This window comes from Dendropsophus ebraccatus, chromosome 12 (genome assembly GCF_027789765.1).
Source record: "Dendropsophus ebraccatus isolate aDenEbr1 chromosome 12, aDenEbr1.pat, whole genome shotgun sequence".
Classification (NCBI taxonomy): Eukaryota; Metazoa; Chordata; class Amphibia; order Anura; family Hylidae; genus Dendropsophus; species Dendropsophus ebraccatus.
Genome location: NC_091465.1, coordinates 57853418 through 57877780, shown reverse-complemented (window position 1 = coordinate 57877780; position 24363 = coordinate 57853418). Strand labels below are relative to the sequence as shown.

The window sequence follows — 24363 nt, the reverse complement described above, 5'->3', positions numbered from 1 at the left end:
GCGAAAAAATAAGGACTCATGTGGGTCTGTAGGTGAAAAAACGCAAGCGCTATTGCCTTTTAACCCCTTAAGGACAGAGCCTGAAATGGCCTTAATGACAAGAGACAAATTTTATGAATATGACCAGTGTCACTTTATTCATTAATAACTTCGGGATGCTTTTACCTATCAGTCTGATTCTGAGATTGTTTTCTCGTGACATATTGTACTTTACATTTCTGGTAAATTGGAGTCGATACTCATAACGAATCTTTATGAAAAAAAACCAAATAATGTGAAAAAAATGCATTTTTCCAACTTTGAAACTTTTTTGCTTATACAGAAAGTGGTTATACCACATAAATTATATATTAAATAGCATTAGCAACATGTCTACTTTATGTTGGCGGCATTTATTAAACGATCTTTCATTTTTTTTAGACAATAGGAAGCTTAAAACATTAGCAGCAAATTTCCAAATTTTCTGTAAAATTTCAAAATCAGATATTTTTAGGGACCTGTTCAGGTTTAAAGTGTATTTAATGGGGCCTGTATGTTAGAAAGCCCCACAAAGCACCCCATTTCAGAAACTGCACCCCCCACACTCTGCAAAATCCAGAAAGTGTTTTAACCCTTTAGGGGAGTCACAGAAATAAAAGCCAAGTGTGTAAGAAATTTGAAAATTTTAATTTTCTGTGCAGAGATTTTATTGTAATCCAATATTTTTCATAATTATAAACCTATTACCAGAGAAATGCACCCCAATAATTTTTGCCCCGTTTCTGCAGTTTATAGAAATACCCCATATGTGGCCCTATTGCGCTATTTGACGCAACCACAAGCCTCAGATATAAGGGAGCGCCTAGTGAATTTCAACGCCTCCGTTATATTTGGTCATTTTTGACTGTACCACTTCAGGTTGGCAGAGGCTCTGGGGTGCCAAAACCTAAAAAACACCCCTAAAAGGGACACCATTTAGAAAACTACACCCCTCAAGGAACGTAACAAGGGGTGCAGTGAGCATCTGGACCCCACAGGTGCTTCACATATTTTCCGAACAATATGGCGTGAAAAAATAAAAATTTATTTTTTTAAACTAAAACGTTGTCCTAGCCTTCAATTTTTCATCTCATAGAGGGATAAGAGGAAAAAAAAGACAAAAAATGTGTAGCGCAGTTTCTCCCGAGTACAGAAATACCCCACATGTGGACATAAAGTGCCAAGCGGGTACAGGACGAGCCTCCAAAGGGAAGGAGCGCCAATTGGCTTTTGGAAGCTGAATTTCACTGGAAAGGATTTCAAGGGCCATGTTGCATTTACAGAGCCCTCGTGCTGCCAAGACACTGGAAACCCCCCACAAGTGACCCCATTCTGGAAACTACACCCCTCAAGGAATCTAACAAGGGGTGCAGTGAGCATATGGACCCCACTAGTGACGGGCACACATGTGGAACAATGTGACGTGAAAGGGAAAATTTAAATTTTTTTCACTTTCATGGCACAAATGTGCCCGTCATCAAGGGGTCCATATCCTCACTGCACCCCTTGTTAGATTCCCTGAGGGGTGCAGTTTCCAGAATGGTCTCACTTGTGGGGGGTTTCCAGTGTTTTGGCAGCACGAGGGCTCTGTAAATGCGACATGGCGTTCATAATCCATTCTAGCCAAATCCAACCTCCAAAATCCAAATGGCGCTCCTTCCCTTCGGAGGCTTGCCCTGCGCCCACATGGCGCTTTATGTCCACATGTGGGGTATTTACGGACTCGGGGGAAATTGCTCTACACATTGTTTTTTTTTTCCTCTTTTAACCCCTTGTGAAAATGATAAATTCAAGGCTAAACCAACATTATAGTGTAAAAAGTGTAATATTTCATTTTCACGCCACATTGTTCCACACTTGTGCCCGTCACCAGTGGGGTCCATATGCTCACTACACCCCTTGTTACATTCCCTGATGGGTGTAGTTTCCATAATGGGGTCACTTGTGGGGGGTTTCAACTGTCTTGGCAACACAGGGGCCTTTTGAATGCAACATGGCCCCTCGAAATCCATTCCATCCAAATCCAGCCTTCAAAAACCAAATGGCGCTCCTTCCCCTTGGAGGCTTACCCTGCACCCGCATGGCGCTTTATGTCCACATGTGGGGTATTTCCGTACTCAGGGGAAATTGCGCTACACATTTAGTGTTTTTTTTATCTTTTAGCCCCTTGTGAAAATGAAAAAATCATGACAAGATTAATGATTTAGAGTAAAAATTTTACAAAAATTACACTAAATGTTGGTCTAGCCTTGATTTTTTCCATTTCCACAAGGGGTTAAAAAAAGAAAATGAACACAAAACGTGTAGGGTAGTTTCCCCTGAGTACGAAAATACCCCACATGTGGGCATAATGTGCCATATGGGCACAGGGCAAGCCACCAAAGGGACAGAGCGCCATTTAGAGGCTGGAATGGAGGATGGAGGCCATGTCGCATTTACAAAGCTCCTGTGCTGCCAGGACAGTAGAAACCCCCGACAAGTGACCCCATTCTGGAAACTACACCCCATAAGGAATCTAACAAGGGGTGCAGTGAGCATATGGGCCCCACTGGTGACGGGCACTTACGTAGAACATGTGCCGAGAAAATAAAAAATACAATTTATTTTCATTTTCACGTCCCAAATGTGGCCGTCACCAGGGGGCCATATCCCCGCTGCCCCCCTTGTTAGATTCCTTATCGGGTGTAGTTTCCAGAATTGGGTCACTTGTGGGGGGTTTCTACTGCCCTGGCAGCACAGAGGGCTTTTAATTGCATCATGGCATCCTCTAATGGGAATGGCAGCCATACCTATTTAGCTGGGGAAAAGGGACAATTCTAATTTATTTGGGGGTATTAGGCTAATTATTGGTTTATAAGGTTGAAAATGACAGGTGTCCATCAAATTCAACCTGTGTTGACCCAGAGAAAGGCAAAAAACCCTCGTAAGGCAGACAGTAGCCTCATCACAGGGAAAAAATTCCTTCCCGACTCCATAATGGCGATCAGAATAATCCCCGGATCAACGTGACCCCTGAAATAGGAATAAGGGACAGAATTTAGACAATGTAGAACTTCAATGACGTGTGGTGCGCCTTGAAGCGATCCAGCATGCAGAGGCCGGGGTGATCAAGACAGGTGTCACACTGGAAAATGGTGTCCTTCCTGATCCCCCTGTTACGCCACACTCTGAGCTTCTTCTGGGGTCTCCCGTTCTCCTGTGTGCGGGACGTCACCTGGAAAATGTTGCCCTGGTGCGATACGGGGTCCTTCATATCCAGAAGCGCTGGGTCCGCTCCATGGCTGCTAAATATTAGGGCTTTATTACTGCTTCTGATATGTTCGGATCGTACCGCAAGCTACAGTAGCTCGGGCAGCGAGGGACCGGAAGAGGGGGTGCTGGTATAAAAGATATCCCCGTACAGGTGGTAACCTTTATCCAGCAGTGGGAAGATCAGTTCCCGGACGATCTTCCCACTTGTTCCGAGGATGGGGGGGGGGGGGGGAGGGGGCATCTGGGGCTGGATTCGGGTGTCCCTTCCTACATACACTCTAAGGGTACGTGCACACTGCGGAATCGCGAAAGATAACCCTTTGTGCATTCCGCAGTTGGCACCCGCCGGTGGAGTGATGCGGGCGCATGTCTCCATCCGTGTCATAGACTCCATTCTATGCACGGGCGGATTCCGCTCTCCGTCAAACGTGTTCATTCTTTGGACGGACGATGGAATCCGCCTGTGCATAACATGGAGTCTATGACACGGGTGAAGACACGCGCCCGCATCAGTCCGCCGGTGGGTGCCAGCTGCGGAATGCACAAAGGGTTATCCTTCGCCATTCCGCAGTGTGCACGTACCCAGAGGTACGCTCACAGAGTTTGTAGAATTTCACGCCATACCGTGATCTCTTATTGGGACGGTACTGGCGGAAAAGACGTGTCTGGGGGGCAGCGTACGCTACGCTACCCCCAGACACGTCACTTGATGATGAGGATAATGAGGATAAATGGAGGAAAAAAGGATCCCCCCATTCATCCTCACTGGCTGTTTCAGTGTCGGAGGCAATAATAACGTATGCGTCCGACACCGAAAACACCCTGGAGGCCATCTTTATATGGGGACTAGTATATGGGGTATGTAGTGGTGTAGTGTCAAACTTTATTCAATGTAGTGTGGTGTAATGTAGTGTTTTTTACGTGTTTTTTTACAGTAAGTATAAAAAAAAACTACGCCAACAAAGGCGTTGCTGATAAATGCCGCACTTATGCGCGGCACTTATCAGCAGACCGTGGCAGTAGGATATAGAAAAAAAACACCCTACGCCAAAAAGGAGGAGTTGCTGATTAGCAGCGCACTTTCGTGTGATGCTGATCAACACTCAGCGGCAATAGGGTGCGAAAATTTTTTTCTACATTCTGAACATCCCTGTAGCTGCTGATAAGTGAATTACACATATCAGCCGCTAGGGGGCAGCAGAGCGCAAAATCCGGAAAAAGACCAGGCTGGAGCCGAAAATAGCCGGAAAAAGCCGATGGGGACCGCCGGAAATAGCCGAAGACCGAATGAGAAGACGGAGGACGCCGCGAACCCGGAAGACGCCGATCAGGACCCCGGGACAGGTGAGTAATGTACAAATACCTGCTCTGGACCCCTCAGCTACCTAGCTGAGGGGTCCAGAGCAGGTATTTACTATTTTGGGGGACTCTGATCGCCGTGCCACCGGCCCGATTGCCGTGAACGGCCGGTGCCGGCCGTTCACGGCAATCGGGCCGGTGGCACCGTGACCACCATTACTTTTTACAGTAATGGCGGTCGGTGCGGTCCTTGGACAGCACCGACCGCCATTTTTTTCCGGGTCATAGGCTCACCGATGACCCGAAAAGGTTCCCATCGCCGCTATTGGCTGATCTGAATTGATCAGCCAATAGCGGCGATCGTAAGCACGGGGGGTGTTAACCACCCCCCGTGCCGAGAAGCTAGGATGGCCTGCTATGATTTATAGCAGGCCATCTTCCCCGATCGCTGTGTGCGAACACGCAGCGATCGGGGAAACATCAGGTGTAAATTTACGCCCTGATGCGCTAAGTACCAGGGCACGAGGACGTAAATTTACGCCCGATGTCGTTAAGGGGTTAAACACGAGGAGGAGAAAACAAAAGCGTGAAAATGAAAATTGGCTCTATCCTTAAGGGATTAAACATTAAACATGCGGCCACTAGAAGTCTCCCTTTAAAAAAAAAAAAAAAAAAAGGCGGTCCATACTTCCTCCTGCTGATATTTTGTCTTTTTTTTTTTATTTTTTTTTAAATAGAAAAGGACCTAACTCAGGGATTGACCTGTGCAGTCCCACACATGGCTTAGATACAATATCATTGTCATGGTGTGAGCAACTGCTTGTTATGCGATTGTCCTCCGTGCATAGCTAGTGTGTCAGGTGTGCAGGAATGGTCTTGTTTGACAGAGACAAGTTGGCAAAGTTTCTATTTAATTACAGTGATGAGTGGACATTTTACTTTTATGTAGACCATGTATAACTCCTAATATGTCACAGCAGCTGTAGTGCAGTAGTGAGGAACATAAGAAAATGCACAACTGAGGTTGTTTTTTGTATTGTATGTAAATTAGCATATCGCAGGCTAGGGTTATTGAACTACAACTCCTATCATGCCCTGATCCTCCCTCCCAAGTTCCCTTTTCAAGTCTACAAGTCTCACCTGCTTCTCTTCCCGGCTCCATGACAACTGGCGCAGCTTGGCACTGGATGTTGTACATTGTCTCATATGATTCTCTCTCAATCAGCTGTTCACCAGGCCTAGAACTGAACAGAAAGCAATGCGGTATTCACCCAAACACTATTATATAGGTTATGGCATCAAAGGTGTTAAATTATCTGTGCAAACCTCATCGCAGGAGACATAGCATCCACTGGCCTCTTTGTCTCACATTTGGGTACCACAGGGGGATTTACAGGTCGAGAAGATGGGCACATATACTCTGAGTCATCAGCACTTTCTGAATGATCTCCTAATGGAGGTTTTGGCACTGGGAATGGCCTATATTGAGAGAGGATATGGGGAAATAAATATACCTGCAATCAGATCTACATGTACACACCGTACACAAATGTCCACATCTAAACAATCTCCTTGGTGGATGCAGAGAACGCTTTTACTAAAACATCAGGGGAAAATGAAAACTGGTAATTGTCTGTTATTTTGGCATCTAGAAAGTTTTTTCCCACCATGAAAAAATTCTAAGGATTTGGGCATGGGCCAATAGTTTGTAGATATAACCAGTCAAGTAGAATTCCTAATAATTAATTCAAAATGTGAACTTTGCAAATAAGGTTAAAAATCAAAACTTGGATATGGCATGTGAAAATAAAGCGTCCGTACATGACTTAAAAGGAGTTTCCTTTTTACTGTGGAGTACAGAATAGTCCTGTGTTCACCACATCATCAGTCAACGTTCCTGACAGTTTTAAGAATGTTCACAAAACCATTACAAATGGCTGCATAAATCCAATAGTTCATAAATGACATCATCTGTCGAATATAAACTAATGAAAAAGGTAGAATGGATTAACACTAAACATATTGTAGTATCCGTAAATCTTCCCCTATCAGGGGTGTTAAGAGGATTTTCAATTAAAACTTAGCTTGCCCCCCCTACCCAGAGGATGGGGACAAGTTTGAATCAGAAGACCCCTTTACATGCACTATGCACAGCTCTATGTAATAAAGTAGCAAGGTGTAAGTAATGTGCTGTGATCATAGGATCTACCTGAGCACCATGGAGAGTGCCTCCCAGGGGCTCAATAACAGTATGCACTAAATAACCTTCTCACCTCTTTGAAGGGGTAATGTAACCACCATCAAAGCAAATGTACTGCTAGGTACATCGATTGGCCTTTTTAACATGAATAGATTGGAGCTGGCATGGGGATGCTGGTGCCGTGGTCCTTTTTTGAACTGCCGCCTGGTTCTCGCACTGGGCTTTTACGAAACTCCGGCCATGCATGAAGCACTGGGGGTGGGCTCCCCGGCCCCCAGTGTGAATATCTCCCTTCTGTGACCCGGCTCCATTGATTACAATGGATCCGCTTCATCACACTGGGGGGCCAGTAGGCCCTCATCCAGTGCTTCATTCCCAGCTGGTGCTTGGTAATAGAATGGCACAGCTCAAAAAAGGACCACGTCAATATTTTCAAAATGTATGGTTTGCTTTAAAATCGTTATCCTTGATCAGAAAAACATATCACAGACAACCTGAGGACAAGAGTGGCACTGTTTTTTGTAAAAAGTGGCGAATGTTTTTCTAATCCTGGATAAAATATATAACTTGGGTTTGATAACTGCAGCACCACTAGCCCCTTATGGCTGTTATTGAAATGCTAATCCAATTATTAAACCACTGGGGCACAAGTGATTCACAGCATCATGTCTGGAGCAGAGCCTGAAGGGGCAGTACATGACACAAGGATTCATTTCTAGCTGCTCTCTGAAACCAACTTGCTTTTCAGTGTGTTTTTATGTAGGAAACATGATGAAGCAAGAAATGGTTATCCCCCCTTTAAATCCTCTAGGCCGATATGCTCAGTTGCAATTTTAAATCAATTTCCTCCAGTGACATTTCCTGCTTCAGAGCTGAGTCAGGTTTTCCATTTTAATGAATAAGCTGGATGTAGAGAATTTCTTGGCATTGTATTGTGATGCAAGGACATAGCACAAAGAAAGGAGAACAGAAAACAATGACCACTAGATCATCTAGTATTAAAAAAGGGTACATTACAAGTCTTGTCTAGAAGTAGAGGAAATGCATCCTGTATTTCATTATAATTTCATTGACGTTGAAGCCCTTTATTTAGTTAAAGAAAGTCCCTGGATGCAGCTACTGTGACATTACAAGTTGAGATTACGTTAAAAAAAAAAAGATAAGTTACCTGTTGGCCAAGGAGTAGATGGCATTGGCGGATGAAGACGGCTTCACTTTGGGATCATCTATATCAAGCCCTGCCAATAGCTCCACACATCCACTCTGGAAAAAACAGGAGAATTATCACGTAAACAATGAAAGTTTAATACTGTTGAGGGGCTTATGCAAAGTTAGTTGTTTTTTACACTTACAATTAAGCACTCTACTTACTGTACTAGCATTGTCCAAGCTCTGCGTGCTACCATGACGGTCTACCCTTTTATCATCAACATGTGAAGGCAACGTAAAAGGCAAAGAGTGTCTGTTGGTCAGCTCCTTGCTCCCAGTCCATGGGTCGCTAGGATTTAAGCTGGGCGTTGGAGCTTTGGGAACAGAACGAACAAGCCAAGGGTCTGGACGACTTGAGGGAATGGGCAGTGGCTTTTCGGCAGGTGTGGAGGGAAGAGGTCTCCTCTGAGGTCTGTTGTCACCCACCATTGAATGTGGTCTATCAGGGGGTGGAGGTGGTGGGAGATCTCGAAGTGTTGGGGGGACAGGCAATGGTTTGTCTTTGTGATGTAAACTAGTAGAAGCCTAAAAGATTACAAACATTTTAAAAAATTTGTAAAAAAAAAAAAGAAAAATAATAATAATTGTAAAATAAAACCCCACAAACTTCTGTTTTTGCAAACAGAAGTATGCATTTTTAAGACTTACCTTAGAGCTGGTGGCAGGACTACAAGCCCCTGGGGGATTTGAAGTCCTTTGCTGCAGCAGGTCTAAGCGAGGCGGTACAGGCGGTAGAGCTGTCGGTGGAGCAACTGAAAGTGGAGATGGAGGTCTTTCGACCTAATGGGGAAAAAAAATCCAACATTTTGATTAAATGCCCAGCCACACAATAAAGATTCCTATACTGCATTTAAAACCCATGACAACATGGGATATATAAATCACAAGATTTAAAAAAGTATGTTACCCAAGTTATATATTTTTATGTATAAACCAACCAATCCAATGTTAGACCCCCATTACATCACAAAGACAATCTATAAACATTTAAGGCTCACCTTGGCTCCAGCTAACATGAAGAGAGAATCATTTCCACTGTCGTCATCATCATCCTCATAACAAGGTGAAGGTGCCCCATCTAAACAGTGGCGTAACATTTCTGCCATGCCACCACCTCTAGGGTCAAAAGGGTCCACTACAATAGGTTCTGTTCCTTTTATTTCACAGCGGCAGAAAGGACATCCCTGACCTTCTGACTCCTAGTGAAGGAGAAAATACAGTATTAGAGCAAAGTCCTAACAGAATACAAGAACATTTCACAAGAAGAGACTCTCACCTGCCAGGAAGTGAGGCACAATGTGCACATTAGATGCCCACAGGGTTCAATCTTTACATCTTTATCATTCTCAGCACAAATCTTGCAGAGCTGGAAAGTGGAGCCCATTTCACAATACAGCTCATACTGCTCCTGAAAAAGAAAGAAAAGAATTAACATATAATAATAGCACATTATCCACAGTCAACAAGGGCATCCAAGATTAACAACTCAGTCATCAAAGATCCTCTGTCACACATGCCAAAGTGAATTTGGGTTAATGAAGATAAACTACAACATTAAGGCCTGTCCATGAACAGGAAAAAAAAAAAGAAAGCAAGAAGCAGACAGCCCATTTAAGGTTATGAACAAAACATGAATAGTTGCAGGACTATTTTACCTGAGTAACTTTGATGTGGTCCTGAGGGGTGGGTTCACATAGGCCTGTTAAATCTGGGTTCTGATTTCGGCCGTCAGGGAAAAGATAGCTGGCAAAAAAAACAAAAACTAATTGGCATCATGATCAGTGATTGAACTGTACAAACTCTACAAAAAGCACATCCTATACAGAATATCCTACTTTGTGTAGACTTTAGGTTGCCATGCATACACACACATATATACATTTATTTTACATTACCATATGTGTCCTTCTCTGATAACATGGTAAATCTCTATGCATATAATACTTACAATCCTTCCCGAAAGCCATCAATCAGAGCCTGGAATAGAGGTTTGTTGTGTGGAATGGTCTGCAAAATGTTGCCATCCCCTGTAACATATCCAATTGCCCATTGACCAAGTCTTGTGCAGCTCAGGCGAAATATGTAACTGCAAGAAGTGAAAACGAGCAAAACTTTATTGGATTATCCAGATGTGGTGGAAAAGCTGGGGTAATAGTTAGAGACAGGCTGCGCAACTTAGGGTGGAACATCTGGATTATGCCAGTGTGAGATCAACCTTAGAGCAAATTCGTAAAGGTCAATGCATTTATGGCTTAAAATATTAAATGTGTAAATAGTGTAAATAGTCAGGCTAGAAACATTGCTGTCTTTTCTAAGGCCCCGTTCCCACTGAGGAAAGGTAGCGGAATTCCGCGACGGAATTGTCCGCCGCGGAATGCCGTTAGCCTCCCGCTCATAATGGGAGTCTATGGGAGGCGCGCGCTCCTGCTCTGTCCGCGCTGAAGAATGAACATGTTATTAGGAGGCATCCCGGGCCTCACTGCTATTTGTAAAATATAAAGCAAAAATAAATAAATAATATTATTATTAATAAAAATAAATAAAAGACATAAAACAGAACTTATGAATAAAGAGGTATGATAACAATGCACAGGCCATTACTCAAATGTAATAAGACGCTCTATTCTGATGAAGATAGATTAGGGCTTACACCCATGACATCATAAAAAGGCCAATTCCATGCAAAAATCCACATGGATTAACATAATGCATTATATTCTTGTTTTTCTAAAAGATTTTGTAACACAAGCCAACATGGTGCCTGATGTGCAAAAAGCTGAAGAATTTTGTAACATTTTTGATGTAAACTGCCTTTAACCAAGTCTTTGAGGAACACAGGTCATGAGTTAAAACCATAACTGCGTCCTTCCTGTATTGGAGTTTGTGTGCTCACCTCCCAGGCTTGTGAATAAATTTCTGAAGTCGTGCTTTAACTTCATCGTAAGTCAGGAAAGCCATGTAACCCGGATGAGTCACAGCCAGGCTATTCCAGTTCCTGAGGAGGGAAGACCATGGCTGTTGGAAAAATAAAAGGAAGCATGAGTGGCTAGAATCAGACGCACATTACACCTATGAGAGTAACATGGTTCTACAGCCTGAACATTGGGTCATTAGAACAAGGTGATGGCAAATCATATAGTACTAGGACATTGTCAGTCCAGGTGATCAGAACAGTGGTCAGCTGTAATAAATGCACTAGAGTTACGCTCATGTAAAACTGACATCAATACCATCCCTATAAATAAAGCTGCAAGCTGAAGAAAATTAATCAAGGGGAAAACATTGTACCTGAAAAAGTCGAGTGAAGATGTCAAACTCAAAAACAGAGATGTAATCGTTGCATGTGAGGTCAATGGTGGATTTCAGAGCCATGGCTTCCAGACCAGAAGAAATAGGGTGGACATCGTGCAAGGCATGCCGGAATATTTTCCAAGGGACGATGGTTCTTTAAGAAAAAAAAAAAATTTGTTGAGTCTACCTGACAAGTTATAGGGAAATAACTACATTCCTTGTCTATCCTATCCCAAAGTTTTTCCATGAAACATGGCAAATATTAAATTATCAACTGACGACTAGATATAGGATGTACTATACGTATAGGTACTATACTATAGGGGTTGCAATATTTATCATGATAACTTTATAATGCTCATACTCCAGAGTGAGAAACACATGTTTCCTTAGGTGTGTAATATGTCAGACCTCACTGTACAAGAGGAGAAGGATTGTGATGGAAGCCTGGTGCATGCTATGGGCAGGTATCTGTGACCCCTCACACCAGCTCACTTAGGGTGGGTTCACACTGAGGAATGAACACTGAGAAGTTCTGGCAGATTCCGTTGCTCGTCCCCGCTCACATTTCCGTCCATCCCATAGACTCTAGATTCTATAATCTAGCGAGTTCTGCCGTAAAAATTGACGTGTCAATTCTTATGGTGGACAGCGGAATTCACCTGACCATAGAAAGTCTATGGGACCGGTGGAAATGCACACTGCTAGCCACATGTGTAGGACATAAATTGGTCTTTTCCAGATTTGGGGGGGGGGGGGGGGGGGGTACAAAACAAAACAAAAAAAAAAAAAACAGCGCCACCGAAGTGTATGGAATCAAGTCTTAAGATGAGAAGTGTAAGACATTTAAAAGAAAACGGTTGCTTTTTTCCATAAACATTGCCACATGCCATCAGGTTATGTGTGGTATTGCAACTGAAGTAAATTGAGTTGCAAGCAATGCCACCCACAAACTGAGAACAACCATGGTGCTGTTTCTGAGAGAAAGCAGATATATTTTTTTTAATCATAGATCCTGTTTTTACACTGGTTTTACATGAGCATTGTGGATTTATGCACGTGACATTTAGCACTATGGATCTACTCCTGGCAGGTCAGAAAAGCCTTTGTCATGTCAAAGTCTTCTTTGGAAAAGGCATTCTTGATCTACCAAAACACAATCTGATCCAGTCTCTGCCTATAAATATGCATCTCTGGCATAAAACTAACACTGCTGTATAAAACCAGCTTGGGGCTACAGAATGAGAAGTAAAATGTAGAAATGCATTTGGAAAGAAGAACAGGATGTTATGAGAAACGCTGTAATGTCATAGGGAAATGCAGTGCCATTAGTAGAGGAAGGGCTAATATCACTATCCGTTCTGCATAGAGGGAGTAATGGTAAATATATCTTACTGCAGCCAGCCCCCAGCAGGCAGTTAATGCAGAAACAAAAATTGCACATAAGTAGAAAATCCTGAAATATCAGCTGCTCTGTCATGGTGTAAAAGGGTTCAATGTTTTCTGCACTTTGTTATAAATAGATTTCCTGTTCATCAGGACCTGGACAGAATAGTAAACTCTAGTTTCTTCTAAAGTATAATTTAAAGGGGTTTGAAGGACATAAATGTTTCTTTATATATTTTCTAGAGAGTGCAATAGAAAAGGCATACCGAACTCCTTGGATCGCCTGTAACTTCTAGGGACCAGATGACGTCACCCCAGAAGCTGCAGAGAACCCAGGTAGGTCGGCATACCTTAACCTTTATCTTTAAAACACTCCCAGGAAAGTATGAAAATGGTATTTGCAGGGATAGCACCTTTAAACTATGATGTCAAGAGATTCATTAGCTTTCCACTGGAAATAAACACTACAATGGGGGGCCCTGGTCTCCTCTCTACCCCAATGCCCAACCACTGTAAAGGGGAGTTGAGTGTAACAATCATGACTCCTGTTATTCTATACATGGCGTTCATGACTGACAGAGCAGATTATGGAAATACAGTGACTGCCAATATAGTATTCATGGTCCAAAATAGTCCATTTCAGGGAAGCCATACTTTTCTCCAAAAGCTTTTCTCCAGAAGTCAGCAGCATCTGCCTTGGTAATCCGGAAATTATCTCCTTGAAACAATCCATTGGGAAATATTCCTTTTAACTCTGCAAGCATGTGGCTGAAGATGAGGGACAATTTGGTCAGGTTCCGCCTAGGGGGTAGGAATAAAGGAAACAAAAATTGTCAATATTAAAAATTAAATGCTTACATTAGAATATACTTTCTACAGTACAGCATATTTTGGTCATGAGTTGCTGTGTGACAATTTAGCTGCTAAAGAGTTAAGTCCAGCGTAGCAGGAAGTAGCAGTAACAGTGTCTGTAGGAAAGTTAACCCAGTTGCAAGTATTTCCTCTTTACACAAATGCAAATACTGTCACTAACCCCTGGTCCTCACACCATCTCTGAGCTTTATGCAAGTAACCGTAGCTTGGTTCTCACTACGGCAAGTAGCCAGCATTCCTCACAGTGTCCCACAGCTGGCACAACAGGCCCTGGCATTACAAGACGCTGGTGGGAGTCATCGCTCAATTACAAATTCCTTCCTTTCAGAAAGTTTTCTTAGATCTGCGTACGTACTCCCCTATACATCCTCTCTATACACAAGGGGGGTTGGGTGGATTTATCAATCCAGAAAACTAGTGTAAAAAAAATGTTGTAAGTTTCAAGCAAATCAATGGAAAAGTTGCAAATATTGAAGCCAATTCTTGACTGCTGAAAAATCTGTATCAATTTTACACAAAAACCACTGATAAACTTCTGCCACGGAGTATAACCAGGGAGCTTATCAGTGTGGCCCCTAAAATATCCTTATGAACAAGTGGTGGCAGCACAATGGGTCCAGGGCATTAGAAAGCATGATACAATGGTGCTTCCTAAACACAATTGCACCCTCCACCGCAAATCATTTCTGGAACAGTATCATTTAGGGTAAGCATAAAGAGACCACTATGAGATTATTACAGGCACACAGAATACAGTCAAAATTATTGTGTACACCCATAGATCAGAAATTCAACATATTTTACTTTACAGATAAGATTTGCAAGATAATGTAGACTCTCATAATACCAACAGAGGAGATCACCATCAAACCAGTCCTGTAATGAAAGAAAACCAGTCATCACAACATGCTGCCTGAATCCCAAATCTTTCCAATGGTTCCAGCTTCTCACTTTACCCACAATCTTACCCCCCCCCCCCCAAACCCCTTGTACCTGCTTTTAATCCAAGGTCTGTCCTGGGGTCCGTTCGGCAGGTGATGCAGTTATTGTCCTAAAAAATAACTTTTAAACTTGCAGCCCTGTGTCAAACGGCAGTGGCCTAAAGTGACTATGCATTAGGCTGGCCCAACCTCTCTGTCCCTCCTCTCCGCCCTCTTCATCATTGGGAATGCCCCAGGCAATTATTCTCCTATTCATCACCTGTGTGAATACTGCACATGGCCTGGATTGTTAAGGCACCTGTGTAGTTTTCACTGGAGATGTATAGGAAAAATGCTGCCAGTAGCATTCCTAATGATGAAGAGGGTGGGAAGGAGGGACAGAAGTGGTGCGAGGTTAGGGCACAGATACTCTAGGCCATGGCAGTTTGACACAGGGCTGCAAGTTTAAAAGTTGTTTTTAAGGACAATAACTGCATCACCTGCCAAACGGACCGCAGGACAGATCTTGGATTAAACGCAGCTATCCGAAGGTACAAGTGGTTTGGTGGGGACAGGTTGTGGGTACAGAGTCGCTTTAACAGAACTCAAGCAATAGAAGCAGACTCTGGACTATGTAAGATCAAGGGCACTTTAAAAATAATGTAGAAAATACACCCTGCACCTTCCAGGTCAAGTTATAGGAGTCTGATGAAAAATAGAAACTACTTGAAGCTCCATCACAGGAAGGGTTCTCTGAAAGAGTGATCTTGATGTCATCAAGGAGACAGCCACAATGACAGTTACCCAACATGGCGCAGGAGCATGGGCACATAAATTGACTATGAACCAAGATTATAACACCAACAAAGATAAAGAGTAGAGAATACTGATGCTTTTCTATTTGGCATTATATAGCAGATGTCTGGCAGTGGACATTCTGGCTTATGATCACACGCTCGGGCAGTTATATTTCATTTAACGTACATTTCTTCTTTTTTAGGCACCTACTCCAGACTTGCCATACCATTTACACAGTGATATAGAGCTATAGGGGGCAGCAAGGGATCACTCCTTTTAGAGAGCTTTTCTAGTGTTGCTCTGCTTTAAACAGGCTCCTAATGTAGACCACAAGGAACAAGTTTCACACAGGCCTGGTGGACTCTCTAACCCTAGAAATACTTCATCTATTTCTGTAGCCAAAGGCAGCAACCGTGCATAAAAATAAAATATCACCTCTCCATTTCTCTAGCAAGTTTCACAATGTTAATGCGTCAAAGCCCAATTCGACTGTGGTCACACTCACTTCCTCTCGCTTTTTCCACTGCACCATGTAGAACTTCCTACTTTTACTGCAAAACTTGCTGCAAATCTCAGAACAGTATAAGCCATAGAGTACGAAAATTTATTTCAAGAAAATTAAGTTGTCATTATGATAAACACAAAAAAAAACCTTTTACTTCTTTGCCTAGTACACACAGCAAAGCAAAGGTCATGGCTAGAGATGAGCGAATTTACCGTAGGAATTAAGCAAAGCGCTTAGTTCGTATCAGGATTCTGCTCATCAAGCTGCGGGCTTTGAAGTCCGCTCTACGCAGCTCCTCCCCGGGTGCGGGGAAAAACTGGATCCAGTCCTGGGAAAGTGGGAGAAGTTTCCCAGCACCTGGGGAGGAGTGGCTGCTGTGGAGCAGACTACAAAGTCCGCAGCCTCATGAGCAGAATGCACATAGGAGCAAAGCACTTTACTGCTACTGTAAATTCACTCATCTCTAGTCGTGGCTACAAGCAATAAGCTCTGCTGCTTTTCTAGTCTACTTTAGGCTGGGCTCAAACCTACCAGTTTTGGTGTATCTTCTGATGGTGTTCTTTTTAGCCAAAGAAAAGAGTGGACCAACAAGAAAGAAAACAAAGAAAAGAAAAAGCTCAAAATCCTGCCTGTGTGAATTAAGACCACAAAAAGTACTATCTAGCAAACGCTAAAGGTAAATCTGAACAAAAAAAAAAAAACGTGCTATCACATCAACAAATAGGTGATGTGTGCTCTATGCAAGACAAACAGAAAGCATATGGATGGATTATAAATGTTTTTTCTCTGACACCCACTACTGCATAAAAGTAATTACAAATACCAAGTAGTCACTGCTGTAACAATGAGGACTACATACTGCAGGAATTTTTCAGGTGTAGATCAAACCCCCCTCACCCACACTTAAAAAAAAAAAAAAAAAGGTTCAATGCTCTGTCCTGGACTCACTCCTCCGCTTCACTGCTTACCAAGGAAACCTTAGACAAGAACTAATACTGCTCATGGCTATACATACCTGTCTGTCTTCAATATGTTTAGATACAGCAAACCACGCTCAGAAAGCCTCATCAGTATACAGCCAGCAATGGACTTCTCTGTTAGGTGGTGTTTACACATATGCATTAGGATACAGAACATGAAGAGGTTCCCCAGCCCCATAATAAAATACCCATCTTGCTTCCTTATGAAGTCCTAACATTCTGCAATATGCTGGTCTCCTAGATGGGTAACAGATGGTAAACTTTCTAAAGTTCAAAGGGGTTGTCCAGGCTTAGAAAAACATGTCTTTCTTCCAAAAACAGCACTACTCTTGTTCTCAGTGTGTGGTATTGTAGCTCAGTACCATTGAAGTAATACCATACACAACCTGAGGACAGGGGTGGTGCTGTTTTCACAAGGTGGTAGCTGTACTGTTTCTAATCCTGGATAACCCCTATAATACTTAAATGAGCTTTTCATGCTAGTATGATTGATGGCCTATCGACACTTCCGCCGCACAGCTATTCAGCACATGTTCTACTCAGTGAATGAGCTGGATGTGGTGACCTCCATTCACTGGGTAGTGCAGGATTGCAAACAGCTGATGAGCAGGAGTGAGACGATCAGCAATTGACGACTGAGGACAGGCTATCAATTGTATTAGCTTCAGAATTTTTCCTCTAAGTAGAAAACAAACCTTGGTTGAGAATTTTCCTCATACATGCGTTCTTTGCCTTCCTTGAATAGACTAATTGTTTGCTTTGTCTTCTTTAACAGGTTTTCCATAAAAACTCTGAAGTACTCATTTTCTCCAAGAATCTCCATCTTTCCCTCGTAGCGAGACATAATGGTGCGGAGGTGCTGGTATGTGTCAGGGAGCAGGTCCAAAATATAGGGCGGGCTGTTCTTCAAAGCAAGCCTTTGGTTCTGGCACAACCGAACCACCTACAAAACAGGAACACAGAATAAGTGATTTGATTCATGGTAGATAACTGATGGCTTATACAGAGCAAATATATACTGCAGCACTGTACAGAGATTATCACCATTTACATTAGTCACTGTCACCATTAGGGCTCTTAATCTAAAATCCCCATCTTAGACATACAAAGGAAGAAGCTAGAAGAAACCCACCCACGCTTATCCACTTAATCTGCGGTCTAACTTGCCATGTGATTGAGTCAACCAATGGAAAGTAGAACAGTCGGTGACAACCTGACATTTATACATAGTGACGTGATCAGTGGTGGTAAAGCGAAACCATCAGCAGGATTGTGCATATGAACCTGCTGCTATGGCCCTGTTGCCCCCACCTCCTTTTCTCTGCGCTGATTTTGATATCTTTTTTTATGTGCCAGCCTTTTTGCGATATTTAAACCTAAAGACATATGTAAACAAGCCTTTTATGTGCAATGGGAGAATCCCTCGCCCCCGCGTGCATGCCTATTTATACCTATTCAAGTATGCAAAAAGCAGGGTTGTCTATGACGTGCATAGATATGCATAAGTAGGCGTGCATTCGGGTTGAACGGTACACTAGGGAGCTGAGGAATGCCCCAGTGCACTTAAAGGGAACCAATCACTGGAAAAAAGCATATAGAGCTTTTGAAATGTGCTGTTAGAGCACACAGCACACTTGCCACACGTGTTTCCATAGCCTCCGTGCCTTCCCCGTGTAAGCCGCAAAGTAACTTTATAAAACTGGCGCCCTGTATGCTAATTACCTGAGGTAGTCACCTGGGCGGTGTTCGGCTAGCAGGTAGTCACGGTCCCCTGGGCGTTCTTCCGCTGTAATCACGCCCCTCTGGGCGTGATTCAAATGGCAGAGTGGCTGTGGCGTCACTCGGGAGCGCGCCGTGCCCAACGTCGGCGCGCTTACGTACTGATGCCGGACGCCGCCGCACATGCGCAGTGCAGCCGCTTCCATTCCGGTTGCACTGCACCTGTGCAGAATAGCCTCGAACTCCGGCTAACAGGCTATTCGAGGCTATTCTGCACAGGCGCAGTACCGCCGGAATGGAAGCGGCTGCACTGCGCATGTGCGGCGGCGTCCGGCATCAGAATGTCACAGCTACTCGGCCATTTGAATCACGCCCAGAGGGGCATGATTACAGCGGAAGAACGCCCAGGGGACCGTGACTACCTGCTAGCCGAACACCGCCCAGGTGACTACCTCAGGTAATTAGCATACAGGGCGCCAGTTTTATAAAGTTACTTTGCGGCTTACACGGGGAAGGCACGGAGGCTATGGAAACAGGTGTGGCAAGTGTGCTGTGTGCTCTAACAGCACATTTCAAAAGCTCTATATGCGTTTTTCCGGTGATTGGTTCCCTTTAAAGACCTGATTTACATATCATTTTAGGAATAATTTTTACAAAAACTGTGGCACATAGGAAGATACCAATAGCGGCGGCTCAGGGAAGAGGGAGATATGAGCAGGCTCGTCTGTTTTCCTTTGAGGCCCTGTGCACCCTACTGACTGGGGCTGTGGAACAAAAATTATATCTTATTAGAAATCTCTTATTCGTGGTAATGGGAGAGGTTATGAAGTATGGTGATGCTCCTTTAAAATGAATGACAACTCTTGTACTTGCAATACCTTACTTCCATGTGTAGACACAGCTTCCGTGGGAAGTTTGGGTTGCTGTGGAAGTTTAGGGCTTGTGCGTGGACGTTACAGATGCTTCAGACTGCTGTTTTAAAGGCATCCCAAACTTCCCATCGGTAGCAGTGTCTGCACATGGAAGTTAGGAAGCCAGAATCATGAAAGATAAATAAAAAATAAAATACAAGATTTTGGACCAAATTTATCATACTGGGTAAAAGTGATGTAGGGTGCATTCACACGAAAAGGAGCCACAGGAAATTTTAAAGTTGCAAATTCAAAGCAAATCACATTTGGCCATGAAATCTGCTGTGGATCTGCTGCAGACACTGTACGTGTGAACGCACCCGTAAACTGCTGTTTTTCTAATCCTGAAAAAAAAAAACCTTTAAGAAGATGAGGCAGTTGTACTGTGCCCTCCTGCTTGGCAAGACTCCAATACATAGGGTCAGCCAGACAGAAGTCTTCACCCCTTTGCTTTCTGTGCTGTACTGTAACACCTGTTGCTGTTTTGGGATAGTCAGTGTGTATTTATAGGCTGCTCTGTGTGAGGATTGCACAATATTGCTATAACTAAAACCATGTTCACTTTAAATACAAAAGATGGTCATAGATGGGAGATAGCACTCAACATGTTATGTCAATAGTTGGAGATAAAATGCTACCAGATAACTCTAGAAACAATCATGTCAGAACAGAAAACTGGATAGGACAGACTAAAGTTCACTTTATAAGATCCGTTTACTCAAACTAAAAAACACTCAGAGAATTTGGCTGCAAGGAGCCTTCCTCAAGATGATGGGTTCAGTAGTATCGGTGTCACAACACACCTGGTTCACTCCAGGAGGAACAAGGACTACAGAGACCACCAAGGTAGTCTCCTGATCAAGTTTTTAAAGGAATAAAAAAAAAAGTTTAAAGTGTAACTGTCATGTTTTTTTTATTGCAGAAATCAGTAGTATAAGTGATTTTAATAAACTCTGTAATAGGTTTTATCAGCCAAAAAAGCCTCCTTCTGTACTCAAGAAGCAATCTCCCAGCCTCCCCCCCCCCCGACTTCTTATCTGTGCATTATCAGGCAAACACGTCACTCCTAACAGCCCCTCCCCTCTTCATAGCCACATAATGGAGACAGAAATCCTGCTTTATCTGATGTGAGGGGGGAGGCTGGGAGATTGCTTTTTCAGTACAGAAGGAAACTCTTTTAGTACATAAAACCTATTACAGAGTTTCTTAAAATCGCTTGTACTATTGATATTTAATGTTTTCAGAAAAATGACCTTGAAATGACAGTTACGCTTTAAGCTTGTTTTAGTGTTTTGCCCAATTGTGGGGATCATGTATATGTTTGTACATTGAAGTTTGTGTTTTTTTTTTATTATGCTTGATGAAGGCAAAATTATTGAAGATGAAACATGTCGCTTATTCTTTCTGTGTTCCTTCTGGATCCTGGAGTGAACCTTTGCCTCATACTGTGCTACTACTTGTCTCCATCATCCCAAGGAGGTCTCCCTACAGCCTGGTCCTGGTGGTGTCTTATCCATGCACTTAGTATCCAGGCGGACATGAATTTTATACTCAAGTATTGACTTTTTTCAGGCCTGACTTACATATATGTAGCTGTCTAATCCAACAATGATAAGAAGCTGCCGTGTGTTTGGCAAGATCTGCTTTGGTGGTTTTTACACTCAAACTGTGTGAGAAATTAAGCTACACGGTATGTTTTTCGTGTATTCTTTTGTTGAAAAGTGAGTTTTGGATGTAAAGGTGAGAAACACAAAGGGGGTGAAAAAGCTGCTATTTCCTGTTGTCACTTAAACTAAAAAAAATAAATAGAAATAAATGGGTAACACTTGAAGAGAATTGTAAGAAAATTGAATAAGAGAATTGTAAGAAAATTGAATAATAGATGTCATCTCAGAGACAAACCCTTAGTGTGGGACAGTGTACATATTTTAGAATGAAATTATATATTAGTAGAGAGAAGATAATAGAGAACTTATGCAATAAAGAAACCAATATAACCCTCGCCACCGTTCACACTCTGAGCAGTAAACTATTGTTGGACACTCACGGTTGGTGGTGCTCAGCAACCATGTAGTTAAAGTCCAGTGATACAATCATCTTTGAGCTGCAGCACTCACCAGCATCCTTAGAACTTCTTATTCCAACCTTATGGTTCCTTTTGTCTGTGTCATGAACCATGATGTTGAAATAAAGAAGTTTTGAAGATAATGGTAAGTGCCGCAGATTACTCTTCTGAAGAAGCTAATATAGAACGGCTCTTCTGGACCCGGCCCTTGTCTATTTGCAGCAGAGTTTTTCATGGTTATCATATGGATTGCCAGGATGACTTCAAAGAGATATTGGCCCAAATGTATCAGACTGCAACCATCAATGCTCAGCCCTCTTTTCTCAAAATGAGCTGTGACTGGCTGCTATATGGACGATACTGATACATCTTGGCTAGACTTGGGCTAGGTTCACATCTGTGTTTGACTTTGCACCTCAGTTCTGATTCTCTGTATAGAGTATTATGCCAGGAACAAGGAATGAGAGCAGACATGACTGTCCAGATAGTTACAAAGAGTGATAGATGTAGAGGGTAAGGGGTACACAAGATCCTACGATATCATGGAGACATCAGATCACTATTACCTGGAATCTGACCAGACTGCAATATGAGACTCTCAAACACATATAGGACTCAAGATATATCTAGCCAAATATGCTGTGGACAGACAAGTCTGATGCACAATATATAATTATGCAGCATGTCTAGGGAGCACTATGTGCCACTAACCGTTTCACTGGATACATAAAGCTGTTCTAGGGGCAGACATAACACCTTTAGGGCTGATTTTATTTGTGTATGTGGGTATAAGTCAAACAAAATTTAATATAAATAGTACATTACTGGGAAAAGAAAACTCATCCTTTAAACGGGCACTGAGGCTGAAGGAATGTCTGTTACCTACATCCTTGGCGCCGTTTCGGTGTTGTGTATTCTGAAATACTGTGCCCAGAAAGCTGGGCTACCCCCTCCCCACACACCCTTCAGCACCAATTTGGCCAGATTGGTGCTTAGGAGCAGTAGCCCTATCCCCAGTGCCCCTAACAGCTTACTCAACTTGACTGATGAACTGGAAGAAGTTAACTCCAAGCGCATTCTCTTGGATTTACTTCAAGTGACCAATACGGAATCCATTGTTAGGCCTGCAAAATTTGTTCAGAATGGCAGTCACAATTTCGGTTGTGCCTATTTACACATGTACAATTTTTGCAGATCTCTGAATAGGCTGTGATCCATGACGCAAAAATAAGATGTGGGCAAGTGTGGCCATGCAATTTTGGCACGGGTCACTGTCCAACGTAGTGGTCCGCGAATTGTAGATCAGTACGGATGCACAAAGTGCGACCACCACTACGGACACGTGAATGAAGATTAAGTCAATGGCACTGCTTTGGTTGCAAGTAGAGATGAGCGAACCGGGTTCGAGTCCATCCGAACCCGAACGTTCGGTATTTGATTAGCAGGGGCTGCTGAAGTTGGATAAAGCTCTAAGGTTGTCTGGAAAACATCGATACAGCTAATGACTATATCCATGTTTTCCACAAAGCCTTAGGGCTTTATCCAACTTCAGCAGCCACCGCTAATCAAATGCCGAAAGTTCGGGTTCGGATGGACTCGAGCATGCTCCAGGTTCGCTCATGTCTAGTTGCAAGCACAAACAGCTCAGAAGCATGCTTCTCTCTGCTGGTTCTAGTGATCAGTCTGGGAATGATCACTCAGCCCTTGATCGATCAAAACTTTTTTCACCGGAGCTCACTAATATTCCATTTATACAGCATCCATGACAATGCTACCAATATACAAGGATCTGATGCCCAAGCAAAAAATTCTCAAGAGGAGAATCCAATAAAAGCATAATCCCGCACCCTCAGTGAGAGGCTTGTAGAATAGGTCGCCTAGGAAAGTCACCTCTTACTAAGAGTGGAAACAGATGCAGCAACTGCTACAGAACAAGAGCTTCATTTTAGCAGCGGATACAATACAGCATGCAAGGAAATTAGAATAATCTTGTGAAAACATGTGCAGGTCTAGTAGTCACAGTATACTGTAGACAGGGTCATGGGCGATCAAGGCTCATTCTTGTGCATGCACAGTGTGGTTCCCCCACTTCCACCTCCGGCAGCTGCACACAGGCTGGAGGGGGCTGGGAAGCCATCTTTAGGGAAGGGAAATAGCTCTTTAAAAAAGTACCTACTGGTATTATGTTGGTGCCAGATACCAAAGGACACCTTCAGAGAAACTAAGGAGTCTATGCCTCAAAAGGTCAAAGCTGTTTTGGCAGCACGACAAGGACTTACACAATATAATGCTATAGCTGACTGGCCATGGATGCATGTGTGTAGTTTTCTTCTTTTTACAGCCACTTTACAACCTTTTTACATTCCCCCTACGAAATGCACAAATACTGATTTTCTTTATTTCTGATCACGGTTAGGAAAACTATCACCTATTCAAATAATTGCTGATCTACAGAGCCTCTTACCTACTTATTGGAAGAAGAATTTGCCTGTAAACAATTGTTGCTGTTTTAGCCTCTCATCTAGGGGACAGGTCCATTCTATTGATTATGAGGCATGGTGCTAATGTCACAGAATTGATCCTATATATCGGATATCATTTAAGACGCCCAGCATACATTGCCAGGACATACTTAGTCTTTATCTACTTTTTATCTTCAGCTAGAGGCTTTGCTCAATGTGTTCAGGCTGGGGCTGAGTCACTGTTTCCAGTAGAAGCTGTCTGGGGTTTCCTTTACTACAGAAGATCTCACAGGCCACAGCCACATCACAGTGACAGCTGCATAGGTTCCCGCATGACCATACTAGATATAGAAGCCCAAGTCCCATACATAAGACAACAGCTGGAGACAGAGCAGCTCCACAGGAGGTCAGACGCAGGCAGAGAGGTGACCGCACACTACATTACTGCTCCTAAAACGGATATCAGACAGAATAC

The 24363-nt window shown here is 43.0% G+C and overlaps 1 protein-coding gene across 1 annotated transcript in view; it reads right to left on the bottom strand.

Annotated features, from left to right (window-relative positions):
• The window catches only part of CBL (Cbl proto-oncogene), a 42293-nt gene that overhangs the window by 7729 nt on the left and 10201 nt on the right, over positions 1-24363 (bottom strand). Inside the window, exons 2-14 of the mRNA XM_069947545.1 lie at positions 17427-17674; positions 13310-13456; positions 11267-11423; positions 10872-10993; positions 9927-10064; positions 9634-9721; positions 9255-9386; positions 8977-9177; positions 8627-8758; positions 8141-8503; positions 7938-8032; positions 5896-6048; positions 5710-5813 (exon numbers count right to left, since the gene is read on the bottom strand). Coding sequence (XP_069803646.1) covers positions 5710-5813; positions 5896-6048; positions 7938-8032; positions 8141-8503; positions 8627-8758; positions 8977-9177; positions 9255-9386; positions 9634-9721; positions 9927-10064; positions 10872-10993; positions 11267-11423; positions 13310-13456; positions 17427-17674 — 2080 coding nt within the window. The remainder of the gene's footprint in view (positions 1-5709; positions 5814-5895; positions 6049-7937; positions 8033-8140; positions 8504-8626; positions 8759-8976; positions 9178-9254; positions 9387-9633; positions 9722-9926; positions 10065-10871; positions 10994-11266; positions 11424-13309; positions 13457-17426; positions 17675-24363) is intronic.